The 22,649-nt window shown below is 39.6% G+C and overlaps 1 protein-coding gene across 1 annotated transcript; it reads right to left on the reverse strand.

Annotated features, from left to right (window-relative positions):
• Positions 1–2,849: 2,849 nt before the first annotated feature.
• Positions 2,850–12,209, reverse strand: LOC311063104 (uncharacterized protein). The gene is made up of 7 exons (XM_084082316.1): positions 12,086–12,209; positions 10,719–10,797; positions 9,900–10,058; positions 8,729–8,790; positions 7,938–8,024; positions 6,702–6,794; positions 2,850–6,028 (listed from the first exon to the last, which is right to left on the reverse strand). The coding sequence occupies exons 1-7, from the start codon at positions 12,086–12,088 to the stop codon at positions 5,978–5,980; spliced, it is 534 nt and encodes a 177-aa protein (XP_083938442.1). The 5' UTR covers positions 12,089–12,209; the 3' UTR covers positions 2,850–5,977.
• Between the last annotated feature and the right edge of the window lie 10,440 nt (positions 12,210–22,649).

A 22,649-nucleotide genomic window follows, 5' to 3' on the forward strand; every position in this document is an offset into this window, starting at 1 on the left:
GAATTAGCAGATCTACAAGCTCGTAGCGTGGCATTCGGTGCCACGCTATGAGCTTGTAGATCTGCTATTTTTGAATGGCCAAAGAAATCTAAAATGACACAGATGCGTTCCCGGATTGAATGGGTCCAATACATGCTCCATTCCCACGTCGGGGGAAAAAAAAAGCTTCCGTTCCGGACGGGCTTTCCGAACTATAGTTTGAGACAGTCGGGACATCTGGTTGGTGCTAGAGCGTCCGAAAAAGGAAGTTCCGAATGACTTCAAAATGTAGTTATTTTCACCTCCCTTTCCGAAAAAAAAGTTTGGGCGTCAGAAGGAGCACGTATTGCGCTTTAGATGCAACTCAACTATAGGCAGCGTCACAATTTCTGTGACTTTGGACTTGACTTGGCAAAAAAAAAGGGAAAAATAAATAAATTCATGAATAAATACCCTATATTTCATCAGTGATTCCTTGACACTTGAATTGAGTGTACATTGAATTGTACTGTATTGAATTGCATTAAAACTGGTGCAGAGAAGACTCGGGAGACTTGTAGACCCAGCTTGTAGATTGGCTATTTCATAACTCAAGCATAGACCTGTCATAGGCTGCTTGAGGTGTGATTGATACTTGAGACTAGAAGAGAACAGAATGCTTGTAGATCTGCTATTTTTTGAAAAATCGTGGAAGATTTGTGCAAATCTTTGAATATATCATTTTTTTAAAAGCGAGCATTTGTAACTCAAATCTTTGCTTCTGCTGGGGGTCCCCGGAACAAAATGTTTTGAGATGGGGATCGGCGGCCAAATGCATATAATTTTGGGTGGTCCTTGACATGAAAAGGTTTGAGAACCACTGATATTAACATAAAGCAACATACGTTTTTCAGACATTTGTAGAATCCACAGAAGCAAAGATTTGAGTTACAAATGTGTGCTTTAAAAAATGCTAAAAGATTTGCTCAAATTGTCATGACTTTTTTAAAATAGCAGATCTACAAGCTCGTAGAGTGGCACTCGGTGTATATCTGCTATTTTTGAATACCCAAAGAAATCAGAAAAATACAGATTCTTAAGGAGCTAACAAAAGTCTCAAGGTCTCAAGGCGCACAGCAGAAATGATGAAAACAAGAAAACCAGCAGCACTCAATAAATGTCCTTCCATTGATTTATTATTCGACCTGATCAGTCTTCCTCAGAGTTGAGGAAGAGCGATCCGGTCAAAACACATTTATTGCTCTTCTGGGTGAGGCAAATAAATAAATGAAAGGACATTTATTGAGTGCTGGCTGTTTTCTTGTTCTCATACTTAAGGATGGTTCACCCCCAAAATGCCTTTTTTTCCTAGCGATTAGTCATCCCATGGAGACTTGAATTCATGCATATGTTTTTGTTGCGTTCCTAAGCCAATAATGATGACCGGCAGCGGTATTCTTTTGGGTGAACTATCCCTTTAACTTAAGTTAAGACTAGAGCCTGGTACCATGGTGTTGCTCTTTGTCCGCTGGAAATATCCCCCAAACTGTTACCCTTCAGGATTCAAATTTCCAAAATAGCAGAAGTAGCAGATCTACAAGCATGCATATCTGCTACTTTTGTGTGACACTGTAGTTTGATCGAGTAGGGCACTAATTTACAAAAAAAAAGTTAGAATGTGGAGAATGTAGAATGTGCCCGACAGCAAGTTGCCTGATATGGGATAATGATGGTACAGTAGATTCCAGTCCAAAGGAATCTACTGCAGTGGTTCTCAAAGTGGATTCTAGGGACTCCCTGGGTTCCTTTTAGGGGGTTCTACATTGACCCTTACAAGACTGTAACTGTGACAGTATACAAATTGACCAGGGAGACCTTGAAATGTAAAGGTTTGAGAACCACTGATCTACTGTACAAGATGAACATGAAGAGTCAATAAAGGGGCCTTGTCCACCTAGACTTTATTTTTTATTTTTTTCTGAGCACAGCATATGGAGTGCTGTTCTTTTTTGGAAACCCCAGCAGTGAGCGTTTAAGGTTTCTGTACTTTTTACAAAACGGTGTTTCTTAACCACATGCACCCCCCAAGCATAGGCTAAGATGGGTGAACATTCAGCGAAAACAGCAGATCTACAAGCTCACAACGTAACACTTGTTGTGGCTGAGCTTGTAGATCTGCTATTTTCGCTATTGATGTACAATGAAAACGGTTGCAAGAACACTGCATATCGTCTGTATCGGGTGGAAACCTCATGTCCAAATATGTTACATTGCAGGATTCAAAAATATCAAAATTAGCAGATCGCTTCGAACTTGTGGATCTGCTACTTTAGATGCTTTTGTGTGACACTGTAGTATGATCACGTAGGGCGTTAATTTACGAAAAAAACTGAATATGGAAAATGGAGATAAGGTTTCTGCCCGACAGCAACGATATAAAATTGTGATGACGTCATTATGTGAACACTTTACTCTACTGTAATCCACATGACAGAAATATATTTGTAATAAGTGGATACTTTACTCAATCTCTCTTTTAAGAAAATGCTGCAACAGTTGCAACTGAAGTATGGAGGTGCTTTGTTCCAATGCTGCCATGCCAGATCAGTTACTGTAGGCTAAATATCAAACCCGACGTCTGTATAGTAATGGTTTTGCTTTACTTATTCTATAATGGAAATACCTTCTCGTCTTCCTTTGTCTGCCTTTCATAAAGCTTTGACATTTTCTCAAGGATGGTAATTATGTAGTGATGAAATGTGAATCATATTCTGTCCATTTCCATAATAAGAGGCAAGAACTCTGCATATTCATCATCATCAAAGGTCATGGAGATATTGTCAGCGGCAACAATGCGATGATTTATTAAGTGAAAGGCTGAAACGTTGAGATTTGTCTATTATGGAATATCTCCAGCAATTTATTGCAGTTTTGTGACTCTTGTTTTCCACATATCAAAATGCAACAATATACAACAGTACAGTACACTCTTATCCAAATAAAGCCCATCGCTGATTTGATAGAAACATTGTTAGTTTGTGATGTCCAAAAATAATTAGGAGTAGGACGAAACACTATTCAGAACGGAAATCACGATTGATAGAAATTAACATGACTTTCTTGTTTACTTTTAGATTATAGACATCCACTACATGACTGAAACATTACAGTCAGGGTTCGATTTGCAAACAAAACTAAAAACAGAGGGGGGCACATTTTCGTAACCACTTAAGCCCTATATACTTTGACAGAATTGTGAAAATAAATCAATTTGGAATTTAAAAAAAAAAATAAGATTTGCCCCAAAAAGGGACGTCAGGTTAGCCACATTAATATGTGGCTAAATTGTCAAATTTTGATATTATCAAACATAAATATGAAACGTATCAAATGTATTTAATTCAGTCAGACTAGAGGGATGGATGGGAATGGAACCCTGATGACAGTGGATTGTAAGCAGAGCACAAGGCAGGGTCACAGCGCGTTGCCTCAATCTGAACGAAGCAAGAATTCAAGAACATTTACAAGATTCTGACATTACTGTACAATATTCACTGATGGAACTTTGCACTTGCAGTGACCACACAACCAAACATTCAAGTGTGCAAACCTGAAGATTTGCCACAAACAAAACACAGGAGCAGTCGACTATGGTAAACGACTTGTGGAGAGTTAAAAAAAAAGGAAAATTATATATATATATATATATACATACTTGCATACAGTGTGGAGGAACCACAGGATTGACCATGCGCTCAGATCACGAGCAACTTCAGAAGCCAAGTTACCAGCGATTGTTTAGTTGTTTTTTTTTACAAACCTGACATAATTTGCCAAATTATGACCAGGATCACATCACAGTTAAAGCAGTTGCTTTCCTATATGTATACTTACAGTTTTGTTGCTGATGGGCAGAATCCCTGTATATCCATATTTCAACTTTTTATTCGTAAATTAATGCCCTACTTCGTCGTACAAGAGTGTTGTGCAAAAGCAACCTCGCGTCACCAGCCACCACGGAGGAAAACCTGGTATTCATTCTAAAACTGAGCCATGTGATCCGGTTTAGACAAAAGGAAAAGAACTATGTGTTCCAGTGGTGTCGCATTGTTTTTGTTCCCCGCATAATGCAAATCAATTAGTTTAGTCTCGCTAGTCGCACTACGAGTTCGAATAGAATGTGGACATACCAAACAGTTATCATACCAAAAGAAACACAATTACACCAAACCAAACTTTTTTTTTTAAACGAGTTAACTCGTTCTTGGCAATCAAGTGATGAAAAACTAAAAACGAGTTAACTTGATCTAGTCAATCAATGTGTTCACTGTTGCACCCTTAATGTCAACTCCAAAATCCAGGAGGAGGCACCCTATCTGACTACAACATCCTGAACTAATCCAAAACTTCTGCTTCTGAGAGGACAGTAAATCATTCCTTAATCTAAAGACACTGTTCCATTATCTAACATGTTTTTTTGTACTTGAATCAGTAAAGATTAAAAAAATAAAATAAATAAAACAGAGCTACTGTTCTCAGAGGATGCTAAATAATACACACTGGGACTATTATCGCCAGTCCGGGAGACTCATGCCGTTCTCTCTGCCTCGATCTGGTTTTATTTTTTAAGATGTAGATTTGCCATTTTCTGTACTTTAATAATAATTTGAAAGTAAATGGTTAAATCTGTCTGTGGGTTTTATAAATACATTTAACCAAGTATTAACAAGAGCTTGTGACTAAATAATAATTACATTGGATCAATTGGAGCACAGGTTTCTTTTCTCCATTTCTTGAAAAGCAACGCTTTTGGACATACAAGGGTTCCACCCAACAGAGACTATATACATGTATACAGTATGTACATGGACACACAGTTTGTCGTTACCTTGCATTGATTGAATCTGTTGTTACCTGGTATGTATTGAACCTGGTCTTGGGTTTAATGTGTGACTGTCTGATGCTGCTTTAATATTTTGTTAGCTGGTGTTCACTTAACATCCATATGCATACGTGTACATATGTTCCCTATATGGTGTGTCTAATATGCATATACAGTATGTTACTATACTGCAGCTAACTAGCTCAACATTGGTCATTTGTGTAGTAGCTTTGCTCTGTGGTTGCGAGCAGTCTGAACGGATATACAGTACGTTTCCTATATGAGTATATATGTACATGTACACATTCCCATACTGCAGCTACCTAGCTCAAAATGGTTCATTTGTACAGTAGCTTCGCTCTGTGGTGGCTAGCAGTCTGAACGCAGGTTAACAACATACTTTACTACCAACAGAGACCAGTCCTTGGTTCCTGGAAGCTAGTTGTTGGTTGTTGTTTTTTTTGCCTCTTTGGGACAATGTATGCTGTATTCCTTAAGCCTGAGTTATACTTGGCTGTGCGCAGGTGTCACGCACCACCAATGGCAAACAGGTATTTAGAGTTAAGGTGGGGTAGTAATCGGAGGACCGTTTATGAGATCCCAACTAAGTGATTCCTTCTCTAAAGAAAAGGAGATGGTTGGTACTTTTGGACGACGAGGCATCAACAGACTCGACAAACTATGTGGATAACTCCCCTGTGGAACATTACAGAATAGATGCTGCCTTGTTTGAAAGTCTGGTGTTGCCAGAAGTGGTAAATTGCTAGACAACAACATGGTTAACGGCAGTTGGCTGGGCTTGACGTGCCGGGGCAGCTTGTACACAACCATAAGCCTGTCTGGACTCCTGTGGTGTGAGTCTGTAATCCATTACCTGGAGGAACTGCAGTGAACTTTCAGGTGGAAATAGCAGATCTAAGTCGCGTTGCGAGTGTGTAGATCTGCTATTTCCGCTGTGCGATACCCACGTGCGACTTTTTAAGTGTAACTCAGGCTTGATGTTCCTGCCGTCTCCAAACCCCATTCACAGTCATTTTTCCTGGACGACCATGTTGTTTTCCTGAGGTCTGCAGAGGAGAACCCGGCTCGTCCAGGCTGGAAGCTTTCATCTCCTGGTGTCTGTCCACGCTGTCTTCATCATAACGTGGAGTTGAGGAACTCCAGGAGCTCAGCGCGATTCTTCTCTTCCTGAGGACAAAGAGAAGATAAATTAGAATCATAAGTCTATTCACGAAACAAAAAAAGGAGGGCTGGGAGATATTGATATTTATAGGACGCTAAATATCGTCTGGGATTTTGGTTATTGTTACAGTATATCATGATATAGCTTAATGTTGTCTAAAAGGCAGGCGGCATTAGAGTAAAGTCATACAATATTATGAACTTATTAAAAGGGTAGGGTGATATTTTGATCTTTTTTGGTTAAAACTAAATGTTTTTTTATTAAAAAGGTTAAAACACTATATTCTGAGAGTAATCATTACTAGAGTTCAGTAACAGCTGTCTCCAAAACATTTAAATTGTTATGGTGGAGTATAATAAACAAATAAAACCTCTACTTAAGCAGGAAAAAGTCACATCATTCACATTACTAATGATAAATTATTTAACTTTTCTTGTGTGTAAAATATCTTCTCAAAGCACTGATAGTCATCCCCAACATAATGTCATATTATGGATACTGAGGTCAAACAGGTTTGGTTTAGTCCACATCGTCCTGCACAGTGAAAGATACTTGGTTTGTGCACCAAAAATAGCAGATCTACAAGCTCACAACGTGTGAGCTTACAGATCTTCAATTTCCGGTGCGCTACACTGCCGTGCAACAAAGTATAAATGAGGTGTAACAGTTTTTTTTTACCTGTTTGTCTTTCTTTGACTTCTTCACTTTCATCTTGATCTTCTTTCCTGAGATCATGCTGTACTTCCCGGCTCTCTTTCTCTCTTTCAAGTACTGGAGGACACAAAGCACACATCTCAATGAAGGCTAGAAGATGAAATAAATGCACCTGCTTGCTATTCAGCTAGATGAGGTTTGGTTGTATGGAAGGATACATGAGGTGTACAATAGATTGTGACAAATGCACATTATATTTGTTATATGTATCTGCTTGATCTATGGGTGTTATTTTATACGTGTGATATGTAACATCTGCCCGACTTATGCATGTTATTATATACGAGTGATATGTAACATGTCGGACACTATGAGCAATATGGACATTTCCAATTCACGTGAGGCAATGGGTCTGATCACTGGGGGTGATTGAGTGATTGATGGCACACTCTACTTGACAAATAGAGGGTGTGGCGCGCGCCGAGGACAGATCATTCAAACCTGTGTAGCAGAGGCGACAGGAGGTAGAGAGGAACTCTCCTTCAGGCGCCAGTATTACTGAGTTTAACGGTTACAGCTCAAACATGATATAGTAAACTGCAGCCACCAACAAAGAACGTTCGAGCCCAGCGGACCTGCCGTTGCTGCCGTGTCGTGGGAATCGAGCGCTGTGGAGTTTGGGAGCAAGACGCCAGACGGTGGTGGAGTCGGGAGGAGCCACGGCTGGTGAGGCAAATCCATTTTCTTTGTGGATTACAAACTAGGGGTACCCCGCCCGAACTTTAGTTATTATTTGGACCGTCATCGCAGAAGACGTTTACGTTTCGTTTGGATACAAAGACTCAATAGACATTCTCGAGACCACGGTTACACAAGAGGCCGTTCGGACGTTAAAAAGGAATTGTTTATTATTATCTGTCAAGCGAGTAGGCGGATGTTCGTGCAGCGCTCTCAAGTATTAACTTGAAAAAAGTTGTTGTTCACGGGTGAATCTGTGATGTGAGGGGTTTGTGAGAGGAACATTTGGGTTGTTGATTTGTGTGTTTATTTTGTTTATTAGGGAAAGAGATAGAGACAGAAGTTGGCTTAAAGCCCGAGGTATATTATTTATTCGCCATTTTTGTTATGGTAGTTATTTCTGTGGCTTAAATAAAGTAATTAAGTTAACACCTGCCGATCCTGTTGATTTTCCTTTTAGTTAATACTTTTCCCTTCAGGGCGATTGTTACAAGATGAATGCTTGCATGCAAGGTCTTCTACCTTGGAGATCTGTACAGGTCCAGAGGTTTCCTCTACTTTCACTTTCTTGTCCTTCTTTCGCTTATGTTTCTTCTCCTTCTTCCCTTTCTGGTCCCCAGAAACAAAACAAAGTACATCTGTTAGTTACATCTGTGGTCTGGCATGTTCCGCTGACTGACCACGACTCACCGTATACTTTACGTCGGTGGTTCTCAAACTTTTTCGTGCCAAGGACCCCCAAATTGATATGAATTTTGCCGCGGACCCCCGCCTGAAAATGTGTTGTGCCAGGGACCCCCAGAAGCAAAGATTTGAGTAACAACTGTTCGCTTTAAAAAATATACATTCAAAGATTTGCACACCTTTTCACGATTTTTCAAAAATAGCAGCTATGAGCTTGTATATCTGCTATTTTTGAATAGCCAAAGTATAAAAGGTTAGCGGTTAAAATTATTCACACATTTAGCTAGGGACCCCCTGGAACCCCGCCCCAAGACTTTGAGAACCAATGCTTTACGTTATGCTTTCATAACGTAGTTTGTTTGAATTCCGAACTAAGCCATTGGATTCCATCCATTTCAGCACAGTATGAAAATCAACTTGCTTGAGATAGATAATCTAACACAGTACATTTTTGTGCATAGTTATTCTTTTGTCAGAAACTACAGGCTGATAACGCGTCACAACACGACGTATTATCACCCTAGGAAAATGGCCATTGTTTATGTATAATAGACAGTGACATGTATTGATGGTAATTTCAGAAGAACTTAACGTGGGTCCAGATGACATCCAGTGGGGGGGGGGAATACCTTTTTGTGTTGTTTCTCCTTTTTCCTTTTCTTTGAATGTTTTCTGGATTTACTGTTGGAATCTATCAGGGAAACAGAAAAAAAACAACAACAAATCTAATCAATTATATTTTCATAATAAACTTAATCTGTCTTGCACTCAAAACAAATGGCTCTGCGATCTATAAAATGAATAAAACAATATAAAAATAAATTGAAACATGTGGATCTCATGATGGGAACAGCGTGGCTCCAATGTGGATCTGGGACTTCATGTGACCAGCCTGTGATGTCAGTCATCTATGATGTCATTCAATTATGATATACAGTATTTATTACTACAAATATGGGCAAGGTTTCAGCAAGTTAAAAAAAAATCAAAAAGTACACACACGACTTATGTGGTCCCCGATTAGGCGGTCTAGTTAAAATGAATTTCTGAACTGATGTTAAGAATTTTACATTATTCCATAATGTCCCCTTCTCTTGTTTCTGTGGTTGGATGCCATTTTTTAAATTTTCTTCATTTCTTGAAAAGGCCTGGTCAATGAGGAGGAGGGCTATTTACATGTAAAACGGCAGGGTCTTATTTGTTCTTATTTTGTTCATGCACTGTGCGCATGTTTATCTATGTGGTTTGTATAAGGCAGGACATGAAGAATTGTTAAAGGAGAATTCCGGCCGACGTTTTTCCTTATATGACATGCTAGGACGAGTGGTACAGTAGAAAAAAATCACAACTCCATCCCAATACGACCACAGCGAAAAACCAGAGCCTTGCGCTAGATCGTGTATTTTAATAGCTTTTTTGGGGGGGAGGGGAGATCTAACTCTGTTATGGACAGAAAACACTCCGCAATGCTTTTGTCCCAAATAGGCCGCCGTAGTGTTGACAAAGTGACGTGGATGACGTCACGGGTGGAAATGAAATCTCGTCTTGCGAGAATTCCGGGGAGGCGCATCCAACACAAACACTGTGGAGTGTTTTCTGTCCATAAGAACGTTAGATCTCATCAAAACAAAAATCTAGCGCAAGTCCCATAGGCTCTGTTTTTTATCTACGATAACAGTTTTCTTTTTGTGTAATGTGTCATATAATCCCATATGTGATGGGTCAAAATTGGTGGCATGACACAAATTTTGGCCCATCAAAATTTCAGACAGTCAGACAGACAGACAGACAGACGCTCACCACTGCTGCTGCTGGAGCTACTCCGACTGCGGCTGGATGACTGTGATGAACGTGAGGAAGAAGAGGACGACGACGACGATGATGATGAAGACGACGACGAGCTGGAAGAGGACGAAGATCGACTACGGCTGCGTTTCCGTTTTCTTTTTTCTGTGGACCCTAGGATCAACAAAAGCAAAGTTATCAAGTTATTGCTTTTTGTTACTTTGTTTGCTATAAAGAAAGATTATGTGCAATCCCTCAAGTAAAACTTTTTTTTGTTGTTGCTTTTTACCCCCCTTTGTTCTCCCCAATTTCGTTGTTAATGCCAATTGATTCCTCCCCACACATATCGTACTGGCTCACCTGCCAGTGAGGAGTCCCCACCTGGAAATCTGGACTTTCTTCCTAAATGTTGTTTAAACCAGTGGTTCTCAAACATTTTCATGTCATGGACCCCCAGATTAATATGTATTTGTCTGCGGACCCCCATCTGAAAATATGTAGTGTCTGGGTCCCTCATACACGATTTGTGTTGTGTAAAATGTTTCCAAAAAGGTTTAAACATTTTCCAAGATTCTTTTGAAAATAGCAGATCTACAAGCTCACAAGCGCGTCGCGCTTGTGAGCTTGTAGATCTGTTATTTTCAAATTAGCCAACGTATATAGACAAAGGTTTAAAGTGCTCATGTAGCCTAGTCGCTTCTTTTCATTGACCTGGTTGCTTCACTGGTAAGGACCCCTGGTGGTCCCTGGACCCGCTTAATTACGAGGGTATTCTACCCTCTCAGAGCTAAATGAACACTGAGCATTTCTAGTTCTACTGTGAGCTGTTCAGACCTGAACTCCTTGATCTCCTCCTGTCGTCCGTTCTGGAACTGGTGGATTCACTTCGAACTTTGGCATCCACTTTAGCTGACTGGAATCAAAAAAGACACACAAGGAAAACCAAACATGTACTGTGTTATTTATGCCCTGCTGTCAGTCACAACAACAACAACAACAACAAGATACCAGTCTCCAAATATTTAATAGCAGTGTTGCCAGGTTGAGAGAGAAACCGGGTCTATGAAAAGCCCAAAGAAGCGAGCCCTTCGCCCTTTAAACATAACCATTGAGTGAGCTTGTAGATCTGCTATTTTCAAAATAATCTTGTAAGAGTTTTTTTAAATTACGAATATTTTTTAAACACCACAAATCTTGTATGGGGGGTCCCTGGCATAAAACATTTTCAGATGGGGGTCCGCAGACAAATACATATTAATTTGGGGGTCCTTGACTTGAAAATATTTGAGAACCACTGGTTTAAACAACATTAGGAAACAAGCCCAAATAAGCAACTATACTTTAGAAACAAGCCCAAATAAACGACTACACTGTAGAAATAAACCCAAATAAGCAACTACACTTTAGAAACAAGCCCAAATCAGCAACTACACTTTAGAAACAAGCCCAAATAAAGCAACAAGCCCCCCAAAAAATGCAAGCACCAATATTTACAAGCAACTTTACAGAAAAACATAGCCTTGGATCAAGACTGTATATTGTCAAGTCTGACTTTCTTTTGTATCACAAATATATCTATGATAAAAAAAGTAAAAGTCAGACTAGATACAAATACATATGATAGTCTTGGTCCACGGCTAAGAAAAACAAACCCAAAAGTCGCTCATAATAAGCGGACATGGCAACACTGTTTAATAGAATAAAGCGATTATTCAGTGAAGGGTTAAAAACAAAGAGAGCAAAAACATAACTATGAAAACGCAACAACAAAACAAATACAAACTAAAGCATGTGGCCTTTCCTTCGGACTAAATTAATACCACCAGCTAGTCTGATACTAATGTTAGCCACAGTGAGCTACACCAACAGTTAGCATGCTAACGTTAGCATGCTAACCTTAGCCACAGTGAGCTACACCAACAGTTAGCATGCTAACGTTAGCCACAGTGAGCTACACCAACTGTTAGCATGCTAACGTTAGCCACAGTTAGCATGCTAACGTTAGCCACAGTGAGCTACACCAGCAGCTAGCATGCTAACGTTAGCCATAGTGAGATACTCCAACAGTTAGCATGCTAACGTTAGCAGTTAGCATGCTAACGTTAGCCACAGTGAGCTACACTAACAACGCTTTAAACTGGTTCTGGGTTAAAAAGGAAAACAAAAGACAAACGTTTTGTTTTCGTGTTGTTGTGACTCACCATGATGGAAGCTGGATGCGAGTCAAGACGGAACGATACGATTAAACTGCAACGATATCAAACAAAGTGTAAGTATTTCCAGCTAGCTACTAGTAGCACTGTCCGGAGACATTTTGTTTCCCATAATGCATCATCGTGATTGTTTGCGTGTCCCGGTTCAGGTAAAAGGACCGATGGCGCCTCCTGTCGGTGGAATGAATACCATTAAAGGGATAGTTCACCCTCAAAATGACTTTTTTCCTATTGATTAGTCACCCCATGGAGATTTGAATTTATGGATATTCTTTTGTTTTTGTCGCATTCCTAAGCCCATAATTTGATGACCGGCAGCGGTTTCCGGCAGGAGACATTTTGTACAGAGCAAACCTTGACCCAATCCAATTGATCCACGGTGGTGTGCTGGTGGGACAAATGTTGCACTGGACGCTGAATCTCAAAAGACCACTGAGAGATCCCCTTTGTGAGGTGGAGGAACAAACAAGAGGTTACCTTTGATTTGTGGATCATGCAGCCGTGACAGTGGGAAATAAGGTGTATGACTTTGGATGGTCCATTTCCAGGTGTCCGATTGATGTCCATGTCTTCAACACAGTGTCTTTAATCTGGGTGAAGTTGCCCCAAGTGACAAATGGCAGAGGAGAATGTCCCCAAGAGGTTCCTTCAAGGCGCCTGGGCCACACAGCTGTGATGATAGAAGGTATCATCTACATATGGGGAGGGTATCCCTACTGCAACATTCTTTATGCATTTGATGTTGACACCCACCAATGGTTCAAACCCAATGTTTCCGGGACTGTTCCAGAGGAAAGGTTGGGCCACTCAGCCTGTGTCTTGGGGGAGGTCATGTATATCTGGAGGATGCAAATATGTACAGAGTTTCCGTACATCATTAAATACCTTTAATGACATCTACAAGTTGGACACCATCACACTGGTTTGGTCTTTAATTAACACCAGAGGCACTCCACCTCCTGTTTCAGAAGGTCACACCACCACCATAATCGGGACAAAGATGTTTGTATTTGGGGGCCGAGGGATATATACTAACTACTATAATAACATCCGTGTGTTTGACACAGGGACCAACTCCTGGTTGAGCACACCTTTTACACAGCTTCGTCCAATAGAACGCGCGTTTCATTCAGCCGTTGCCTACAATGGAGAGCTATATGTAATTGGTGGGTTCGGGAACGACTGCATGACAAGCTTCAATGATGTGTGGAAATTCAGTCCAGAGACCTTCTCCTGGAAGAAGGTTGAGCCCAAGGGTAAAAAAAAAGAAAAAAAAGAAAACAAAGTTACATTTTAATTACATTTTTAAATGTAAATATTTGAATGCAATGCCATAGGTTACTTTGTATTCAACATGTGTGGTTGTAATTATATTTTGTATTATTTTCCAGCTACCATTCTTGGAGAAAGCACAGCCACCAGCACCATCTTGCACAAGTGCAACATCACCCTTATGTGGCAAAACCAACCTTCCCCTGCCCATTATGTCTGCGTACCAGAGCACAGCACCACCAGCTTCAGTTTGGAAGATGCCCGCAAATTACAGAACACCACAAAAGATCAAGCGTCGTGTCCAGAGTGGCATGAACAGAGGGAGGGTAGAATCACAGCCTCAAAATGTTGTCCAATTTGCCCTAATCGAGTATACTCGATTGAAGCTACACCAAAACTGACAGTGAACATCATGGCGTCACCGTCGAACAGAGGAGCATTTGTGGTGTTAGAATGTTTAAAGAAATATTCCAAATTTTATTGCACAGTTTTTGAGCTTGTAGATCGTCTATTTTCAAATAGCCGACACTTAATAGGTTTAAATTGCTCATATGTGGCCTAACTGCTTCTTTTGGGCTTGTTTTCCTAGACTTGGTTGTTTAATACTTCTCACAAAATATGGCAACACTGCCTCGTGGCCCTCCTTCCTGGGTGCATTGTGATTATTATTTAGTTGGGAAGATGAGTTGGGCTGTTTATCTTCCCTACTACTTGTTTTTCCTGTTTGTATTGCCATTTGCTGTATCGTATAACCACAATGCATATTGCATACGGCTTAACCCGCAAATCAATCATCAGGCTTTTCAGTTTTTTGTTAATCATCTCACTGGGGCTATATTTTATCCTTTGCTTGTATTGTACTTCTTTAATGAAGTTGTTAAGATGGTTCCCCCTATGTTTAGGATTATTGTTTCTGTTTTTCTTCAAAGATAAACCCTTTGATTTCTCTACTGATGTGTGCAGTAGAGAAATCGAAGTTGAGTGCTTGTTTAGTTGCACCTGCTGTTAATTTAATTTCTAATCCCTTGCACCTGTATAAGAAAATGTTTGTCAGTCCATTGGTTCTTGGTGCAGAGAGCAGCCAGTTTCCCTTCTTTTTTTCCTCTTATTACTGGCTGCATGGGTCTTCTACACCTTTGTTCACGCCATTGTATTAGTGTGGTCTATGATATTGGTTAATCGCCTGTATCAGGGGCTGGGCTTGGCTCCAGCTACAGGATTCCTCGGTTTGGCTGCTAGTACAGGTGAGTAAGCCCCGAAACGTGACTGTCAGACAGTCATGGATTAACTTCAACCTGGTGTTTGCACTTTCACCCTTTTTGGTCCATACATCTACATAAACATTCAGATTTCAAATATAAAGTGCTTTCTCTCTGACCTCCCCAGTTCAGGCAGGAACGCCAAATGTTTTTTTGCCAGGGGAACATTTGTGTTATAATGTTTTTTAAAAAAAATCCAAATATTCCACGTTGTATTGCAAGATTTTTTGAAAATAGCAGATCTACAAGCTCACAACTTGTGAATTTGTACATCGTGTCATGTATGTTCTTTCTCAGTTATTTTCCACTAGTTGGCAAGCATTCTTTCTGCAGCTGTTAGCCTTTAGAAATTAAGCAGGTCATTAGGACTTCTGTCAATGACACACCTGTTTTGCCTTTGATAATTGTGTTCTCTCAGGTAATCTTGACCTCTTGTCAATTACACACCTGTTTTGGCTTAGTAATTTTGTGTTTTCTATAAAACAAGCCTAGCACTGAGCCATAAGGCCAAATGCTTCATGCCTAGAAAGTTCATCGCTTGTGAGTACATTGTGCAGTTATTGGTTGAAATGACATTGATGTAAATTCATGATGTTTATATTAAGAATGTTAAAATGCTATGTAATTTAGTCATGCAAGTTTATTTGCATAGATACATGTTTGGTATTCACATTTGTGATTTCTACATGCTGTCTGTACTTTATTTTGAATTATTAAGACCGAAGTTTACTGTACATTTTTTGTGATCCATCCTTTTTTGATGTTTGTATTTCAGTTTTACAAAAATGATTGTGGAGAGAAAACAGACCACAGTAAAAAACAGTCAACTTTACTCCAGCTTCTGCGTTTCTCTTCAAGTCTTGTTCGCTACCTGTTAATTCGTATTCAGACATATGATGAGTTTAGGATACATCTATGTTTAAACTTAACAGTGCTCTGCTCATGTGGCCTAAGTTGCTTCTTTTGGGCTTGTTTTCCTAGGACCTGGTTGCTTATTTCTCAAAAATATGGCGACATTGACTCGTGGCCTTTGTGTGTTATGATTATTTTGTTGGGAAGATGAGTTGGGCTGTTTTTGTGCCAATATTGCCATTTCTGTATTGTATCACAAGAAGGGATATTTCTTGTTTCAATTGGGGTATTTTTGTACTCCATTCATAGTGAAAGCTGAGTTCCCTGACCGGTGAGAGAGCCGAATCCTAACCACTAGACCACCAGGGACATACGACTGTCTGTCCCCGATGTCATTTCCTCTGCCCTGGTGAATTGTGAGTTCGATACTTTTTATCAGGATTTATTTTCTAGCATGATGGGTACAATTTTCATCCATTAAAACGCAAAAGGTAGGCCTACAGAAATTGATTTGATGACCGAAGCAATGTAAGACCCATCTTTAATAATGACCTTCATTACTTAAAAGTGAATATCTCACATTTGTTGCTTAAGTAAAGGATCAATACTGTAATGTAGAAATACTGTTACAAGTAAAAAATCTGGTAGTCAAAATGTACTTGAGTTAAAGTATTTGCAACAAAATATACTCAAAGTACCACAAGTAAAAGTACTCATCATACAGACTGTCCCATTTCACACGTTTTAAAATGTATAAAAATCATTTGAAAATCTACAAGCTCACAACGCGTCGCAGAGCAACGAATACAAATCCAGTGAACTCAGACTAGCCGAGACAAAATTCAGTCAAATTGAGGCCTTGACCTTAAAGCAGGGGTCTTCAACAGGGGGTCCGGGACCCCTAGGGGGTCCTCAGAGTTACTACAGGGGGTCTGCCAAATCTTTGTGTGACATGTTTTTTTTTTTTTTTACCATAACCACTTGAACCCAAGCATCCCTTTTCTGAGGAGAACTTTAGCCAAAAATAGCCGATCTACAAGCTCACTGTAGATCGGCTATTTTTGGAAAAGAGCTATCGGTGTAGAGGGAAAAAAGAGCAGACCACGTAAACAAAAAAAGTTGAATATGAAACACAATTTTATACAATATAGAGGGGGGTCCCTGCTTCATCTCTCTCTCAGCTAGGGGGTCCTTGGGCTGAAAACGTTGAAGATCCCTCTGCCTTAAAGGAAAAATACACATTCCAACCTCTCACGGGTTAGGCCCTCGTTATATTGGTGTTGTACTGTACTTTTAGGACACGGGCCAGAGTTTTCAAATAATTGTAGTGGAGTAAAAGTCTAATATTTGCCTCTGAGATGTAGTGGAGTAGAAGTAAAGTATTGAAATGTGCAAATACTCCAGTAAAGTAAAGATACCTCAAAATTTTACTTAAGTACAGTACTTGAGTAAATGTACTTACAGTAGTTACTTTACACCACTGCCTACAGAATAGCTACATAACTTGTTCGACTCTTGTCTACCCTCAGAAACAAACATGTCAGCAGCAAATCCCGAAATGGTAAGATAGTCTATTAAATATTTAATTCTTGTTGAATTATATAATCTTTGAATTTTCAAATGGCCCGAAATGTATGGGCTGAAGTGGTTACTGTATGTTTTGTAATAATAATCAAAATCTGTCACAGGAGATGGAAGACAGCGTCAGTGGTTATGTTTTGTGAGGAAGAAAATCTTGGATGGGACAGGGGTCAGCAACCTTAAATGTCAAAAAATACATTTTGGACCAAATAAATACAAAATCTGTCTTGAGCCTTAAGTTATAATGAAGGCAACACAGGCTAGGCAAGGCAACTTTATTTAGGCTATATAGCACTTTTCATACACAGGTCAATTCAAAGTGCTTTACAGAATAAAAAATAATACAAAGTGCAACAATACACTTTAAAAAGAAATATAATGGATACAATTAAGATAAAGGCTATACGTGTTTTATTCCTCGGTTATCTTATCTTTATTCTACACATTTTTACATTATTGGAGAATGTATAATGCATGTCTGTTCTGTCACAGGATTATCAGACTCCGGCCGATGAGGGTAAGTATATTCAAGTAGCCTACACACACACAACCAACTAGTTTGCAAGACAGAATCTGAACATAGCTCAGACACAAAATAAAGCCCTTCACATGAAACGACATTAGAGGAAAGAAAACAAATCTCCACTTCTTCTGTCTATCCCCAGCTGAGCTTAAAGGAATGTTTGCTGACCAATATTCCTCGGATGTGGTTCACCACCAGACCAATAACGACAAATACATTTCGGCACGGTGAATAATTATAGTAGCTATAGATTAAGCCCATTCTCTATTGAGTTTATTAGGATCCCGATAACTACAGCTAATCTTCCTGGAGTCCACACATAACATAAAAACATGACATTCAACAAGACATTACAGGACAATAAATATTATTCTTATATTCTTTTTCTCTACAGGTATGACTGTCATCCACATGTCATGGACCATAGAGACACACGGGCGGAAACGGAAGGCCTACAAATTCACGCCCACTTTTGGATTTGCGCCGCTACTCGGGGTCCGTTAGAACGATGAACTGCAGCTCTCAATGCATTCCCTACGAGAGGACATGAGAGTTAGCCTACGTTTAAAATATTCTTACATTAACTGGAGACGATATTGATTTAAATAAAAATATGTTTCCAAATGTATGGAGTGTCTTTGTCAACATATCATCTTGTTTTCTTAATAGTTGATGTGTTTCACATTTAATTTGCCACTTTAACGAGTTACCCATAATGTTAACACAGCAGAGGGTAGACGGCAGACAGACAAGTTGTCGCATTTCAGTGACATCACTGTCTTTACGAGCGCCGAGCGCTGACCAGGCGAACGGTCTTCTTACCCCCTGTTTTTCAGTAGCGGGGAGCGGGGTATAGTATAAACTGTTATATTAGATGAGTGAAACAGCTGTCGATACAGTCAATATATGTAAATCATTATATGATGATAGCCTTAGGACTAACTTTTTTATATTTTTGGGACATTTTGTTATTTTGCACAACACCTTTGTTTGCACAACACGAAACAGCAGAAATTAAATCTGGCGAAAACAGTTGCGTGCATTAAACTTTAAAGGAAACATGCCGTAAAATATACAATAAATATCCATTTGCCTAATTCACCACTACTTTTGCGTTTGAAAAGTTACTCCTAAGGCTATCATCATATAATGATTTACTTATATTGACTGACAGCTGTTTCACTCATGATACAATGTGTCTTTTTTATAATATTTTATAATATAACAGTTTATACTTAGGCTGTCTGAAAGTGCAATGTTTAGAGAAATTCTAAGTTTCAAACGCAAAAGTAGTGGTGAATTAGGCAAATGGATATTTATTGTATATAGACGTTTCCTTTAAAGTTGGGTAGGGTCTAGGGGCGCCCCCGCCCCCCGCTACTGAAAAACAGGGGGTAAGAAGACCGTTCGCGCTGTCCAGTGGTGTACCCACTGTAGAGACCAGTCCAGTTTGCTAATAATTCACAACTACAGTGCCAGATAATCACCAAGAGAGTTTTTTTTTAAAAAGAAAAAACGTTTCAGTCATTCAGTCCGACTTCACTGTAGCCTATAGTAGCCTTTTCATAAATTATATTTGTACTTAGGCTGTCCTGAGAGTTTATAATATTTAGAGAAATTGAAAGTTTCAAATGCAAAAGTAGTAGTAGTAGTTGCGAATTACTGGACATTTAATTGGACTGAATGTTTCATTTATCCTCATCTAGTTGCGCTAATGCACGCAACTGTTTTGCCAGGTTTTATTTGTGTTGTTTCTCATAAGCGTGCATCCGTTGTCTGTCAACAACACAGTAGTCTGTGCCTTGACTTCATGCGCTGACTCTCTCCCCACCCGCCCCCTTGCGCTTAACCACATGCAAAAAGGCTGTTCGCTGTAGAGACAGGACAGGCGGTTGCCTGCCCAACTAAGATCTCGCCTCCCCTAAAAAAATTAAAAAAAATAACCCGAAAATGTGTCATTGCGTGCTTAATGTCCTCAAAGTCACGCATCCAACAAGCTTTGAATTGAGCAGATTGGACCTTCTGTTCCAGAGATAATGACCAAAACATCTTGAAAACGGACCCTTTCGCCAGTTTTCTGGGTATTGAAAACCTCAAGGGATGCGTCCGTGACGTATATACCGTGCGACCACTTAAACTCTAGATCTCCGATGCTAGCGGTTTTGACATACTGATGGAGTATATTATAGTATATTGTGGTTAGTATATCGAGATGACAGATATGGGACATTAAAAAGGACAAATTAAACAAATGGGACAGTTTATTAGAACACAAAAAAAATCGCTACAGCCTCAGTAGTTAACCAGTGAAATGACGGTATTTTACAATGCCTCTCATAGAGATTGCATTGAGAGCTGCAGTTCATCGTTCTAACGGACCCCGAGTGTCAAAAGTGGGCGTGAATTTGTAGGCCTTCTGTTTCCGCCCGTGTGTCTCTATGGGTTCCCAAACTTTTCAGCCCGCGACCCCAAAATAAGGCGTAAATTGACTCGCGACCCCACCTAAACCTGGAGGTCATTTATGCACATAAACTTGCACGTTCGGTGCGCATTTGTAATGTGTTAAAATGGTAGAATGTACCATTTGTGATCATTTTAGATGGTATTTCATCCATTCTGTTGAATAAAAAGTAAAAAAAAAAAAAAAAACGTTTTTTTCTTTTTTAATGACCCAAAATAATTTTGCGACCCCACGTCAGTCTCCCGCGACCCCAAGTGGGGTCGCGACCCCTACTTTGGGAACCCCTGTCATGGACGGCCCCCCTCGGACCTTTTTTATTTTGTTTGTCGTGCAGTTCCAACTTCTTGGGTCTATATAATGATTATTGGATTGGCTTGGCTTGAGTTGGGCTGTTTTTCTTCCTTTTCTTCCCTTGCTCGTTTTGGCCCTGATCACATTTCCTTTTGCTTTAAATTACCACAACACCGCTGGTGGACAATTCATAGCTCCTAATCTGCTAAACGATTTAAATCAGACTTTTCAGATTTTTTTTGGGGAATAGTTTATCCTGTTTTATATTTTGTCTACACCTTTGTTGAAGCCATTGGATTAGTGTGGTCTGTGGCATTTTTTCTTTTCAACTTCTGTAATGAAGTGATGCATGTTTTGTTTTGTTTTTTTATCGCCTGTTTGTATTCAATCCCGGAGCTTTGGAATAGAGTAGTCTCATTCTTCATTGGACTTGCAGCTTTGTATGTTACAGTGTCGGACCATGTCTTTATACAAGTAAGGCGGTTCTGCAATGAAGCCATTGGTTTGGCTGTATGGGTGATTTTTCGAAGATATTGGTTATTTGCCTGTTTCTGGTGCTGGGCTTGGCTCCAGACTCGGGAGGACTAAGTTTGGCTGCTAGTACAGGTTGAGATTTCAAATATAAAGTGCATACCCCATGGCCACGGGTGTTCCAATTCTGTATGATCTGGCGATCTGGACAGGGCTAGGCTTGGCTCTAGCTACAGGATGCCTCGGCTTGACTACAGCTAGTACAGGTGAGTGACTCGCCCTGAAACATGACTGTCAGACAGTCATGGATGAACTTCAACGTGGTGTTTGCACCGTCTCCCTTTTTGGTTCGTACATCTACATAAATGTTCAGATTTCAAATATAAAGTGCTTTCTCTTTGACCTCCCCAGTTCAGGCAGGAATGTCCAAACCTCTCGTGCCGGCCCGCAAGAAGAGGAGAACCCTATGGATGTAGCCATCCCCCCTTCACATCTCTCAGCGGACAGGTGGGTTCACTGCCAAGCCCCCCCACTTATTAATGTGTGGTTTAATGCCTTATGATAATTCCAACTTTCTTTGTGTCACTTTAAATGCAAAAGCCTCTTAAACAAAGACATACAATACATATAACATACAATGACAATAACCTTTAGAACCAATAAACAAAGAAAATATCCTGCAGGTATCTGAAAAGTATCCCACTTTCCCTTTTTGTTTTCTTTAAACCTAATTTAAAAATAAATTGTAGCTATTTCAAAACCAAGTTGAGTTATTTTAGTGTCCTATTTTAGGTCAACTATTTTAGACGGGTATCTAACACATTTGTGTATAATAGTTTGTTCCTATTTTGTCTCTATTTTATTTCAACTATCTTGAGTTAAGTCTTTTTCCCTTTTCTCCACAGGTAAAGGATTCACCAAGAATGGATGATCAACTTTCACAGTTAGAGCTAAGTGGCAGTTTCAAAAATCAAAATAGAATGAACATTACACCTTAAATCACAACATGGCATGTAATGAAAATAAAATACATGTTATATTTAAATACAGCTTACAGTTCATCCAAAAAGAAAGTGTCTGACTCAGTCCTTTATCAGTTCAGTTGAGTATAATTCCAATAACGTTGTGGCACTTTAATACTGTCTTTTTTCCAGTTCAGTTTGTATATCAATCCAATGGCACTTTGACTCAATTCTTAAGTTGTGCCATAATCACCTCAGTCCAAAAATGAAAAAAGATTAGAAAAATTCCAAAATAAATCCCAACACTCCTACCGCTCTGGCAGTGAGTTTCACAGTGGTCTGACTGTGCAAAGTGGACCCTTGCACTGGCATGTAGAACAGTTCCTTGCAATCGGTGTTTGTGGGCCTCCTGCCTCGCCATCTTGTATCTCCAAGAAAGATCTTCAGATTCTTCACTGTATTTTTCCAACGGTGATAAAAAGCCTGACCTGTACAATAGGTCATAAAGAAAATAAATCACTATCTATGACTCAAATCAAACAATAAAGTGCTTCAGGTACTGACTGTGGGTCAATTAACACTAGCTGTAGTGGACAACTAGACCCACATGATAGCTGATTGTTGTCAACTGGCTGCCCAGCTCAGCTGCCTTGATTACACAGCTTGGTTTTTACCATGAATAAATCTTTACATTTTGCCATCAAAAATGTACACAATGTACTTAAACAGCATCAAATAACACAAAACGTTTGTATTTAAAAGTGCAAACACAATTATTTAGTGCAGTGATCAATGAATTCGTTTTAACTCACCAAAACACTTGGTCTGCACAAACACAACAGGTTAAGTGCTGCTCCCAGGTTTGACCAAACTTGTCTCA

This window comes from Gymnoscopelus microlampas, assembly GCF_963454915.1.
Source record: "Gymnoscopelus microlampas genome assembly, chromosome: 16".
Lineage (NCBI taxonomy): Eukaryota > Metazoa > Chordata > Actinopteri > Myctophiformes > Myctophidae > Gymnoscopelus > Gymnoscopelus microlampas.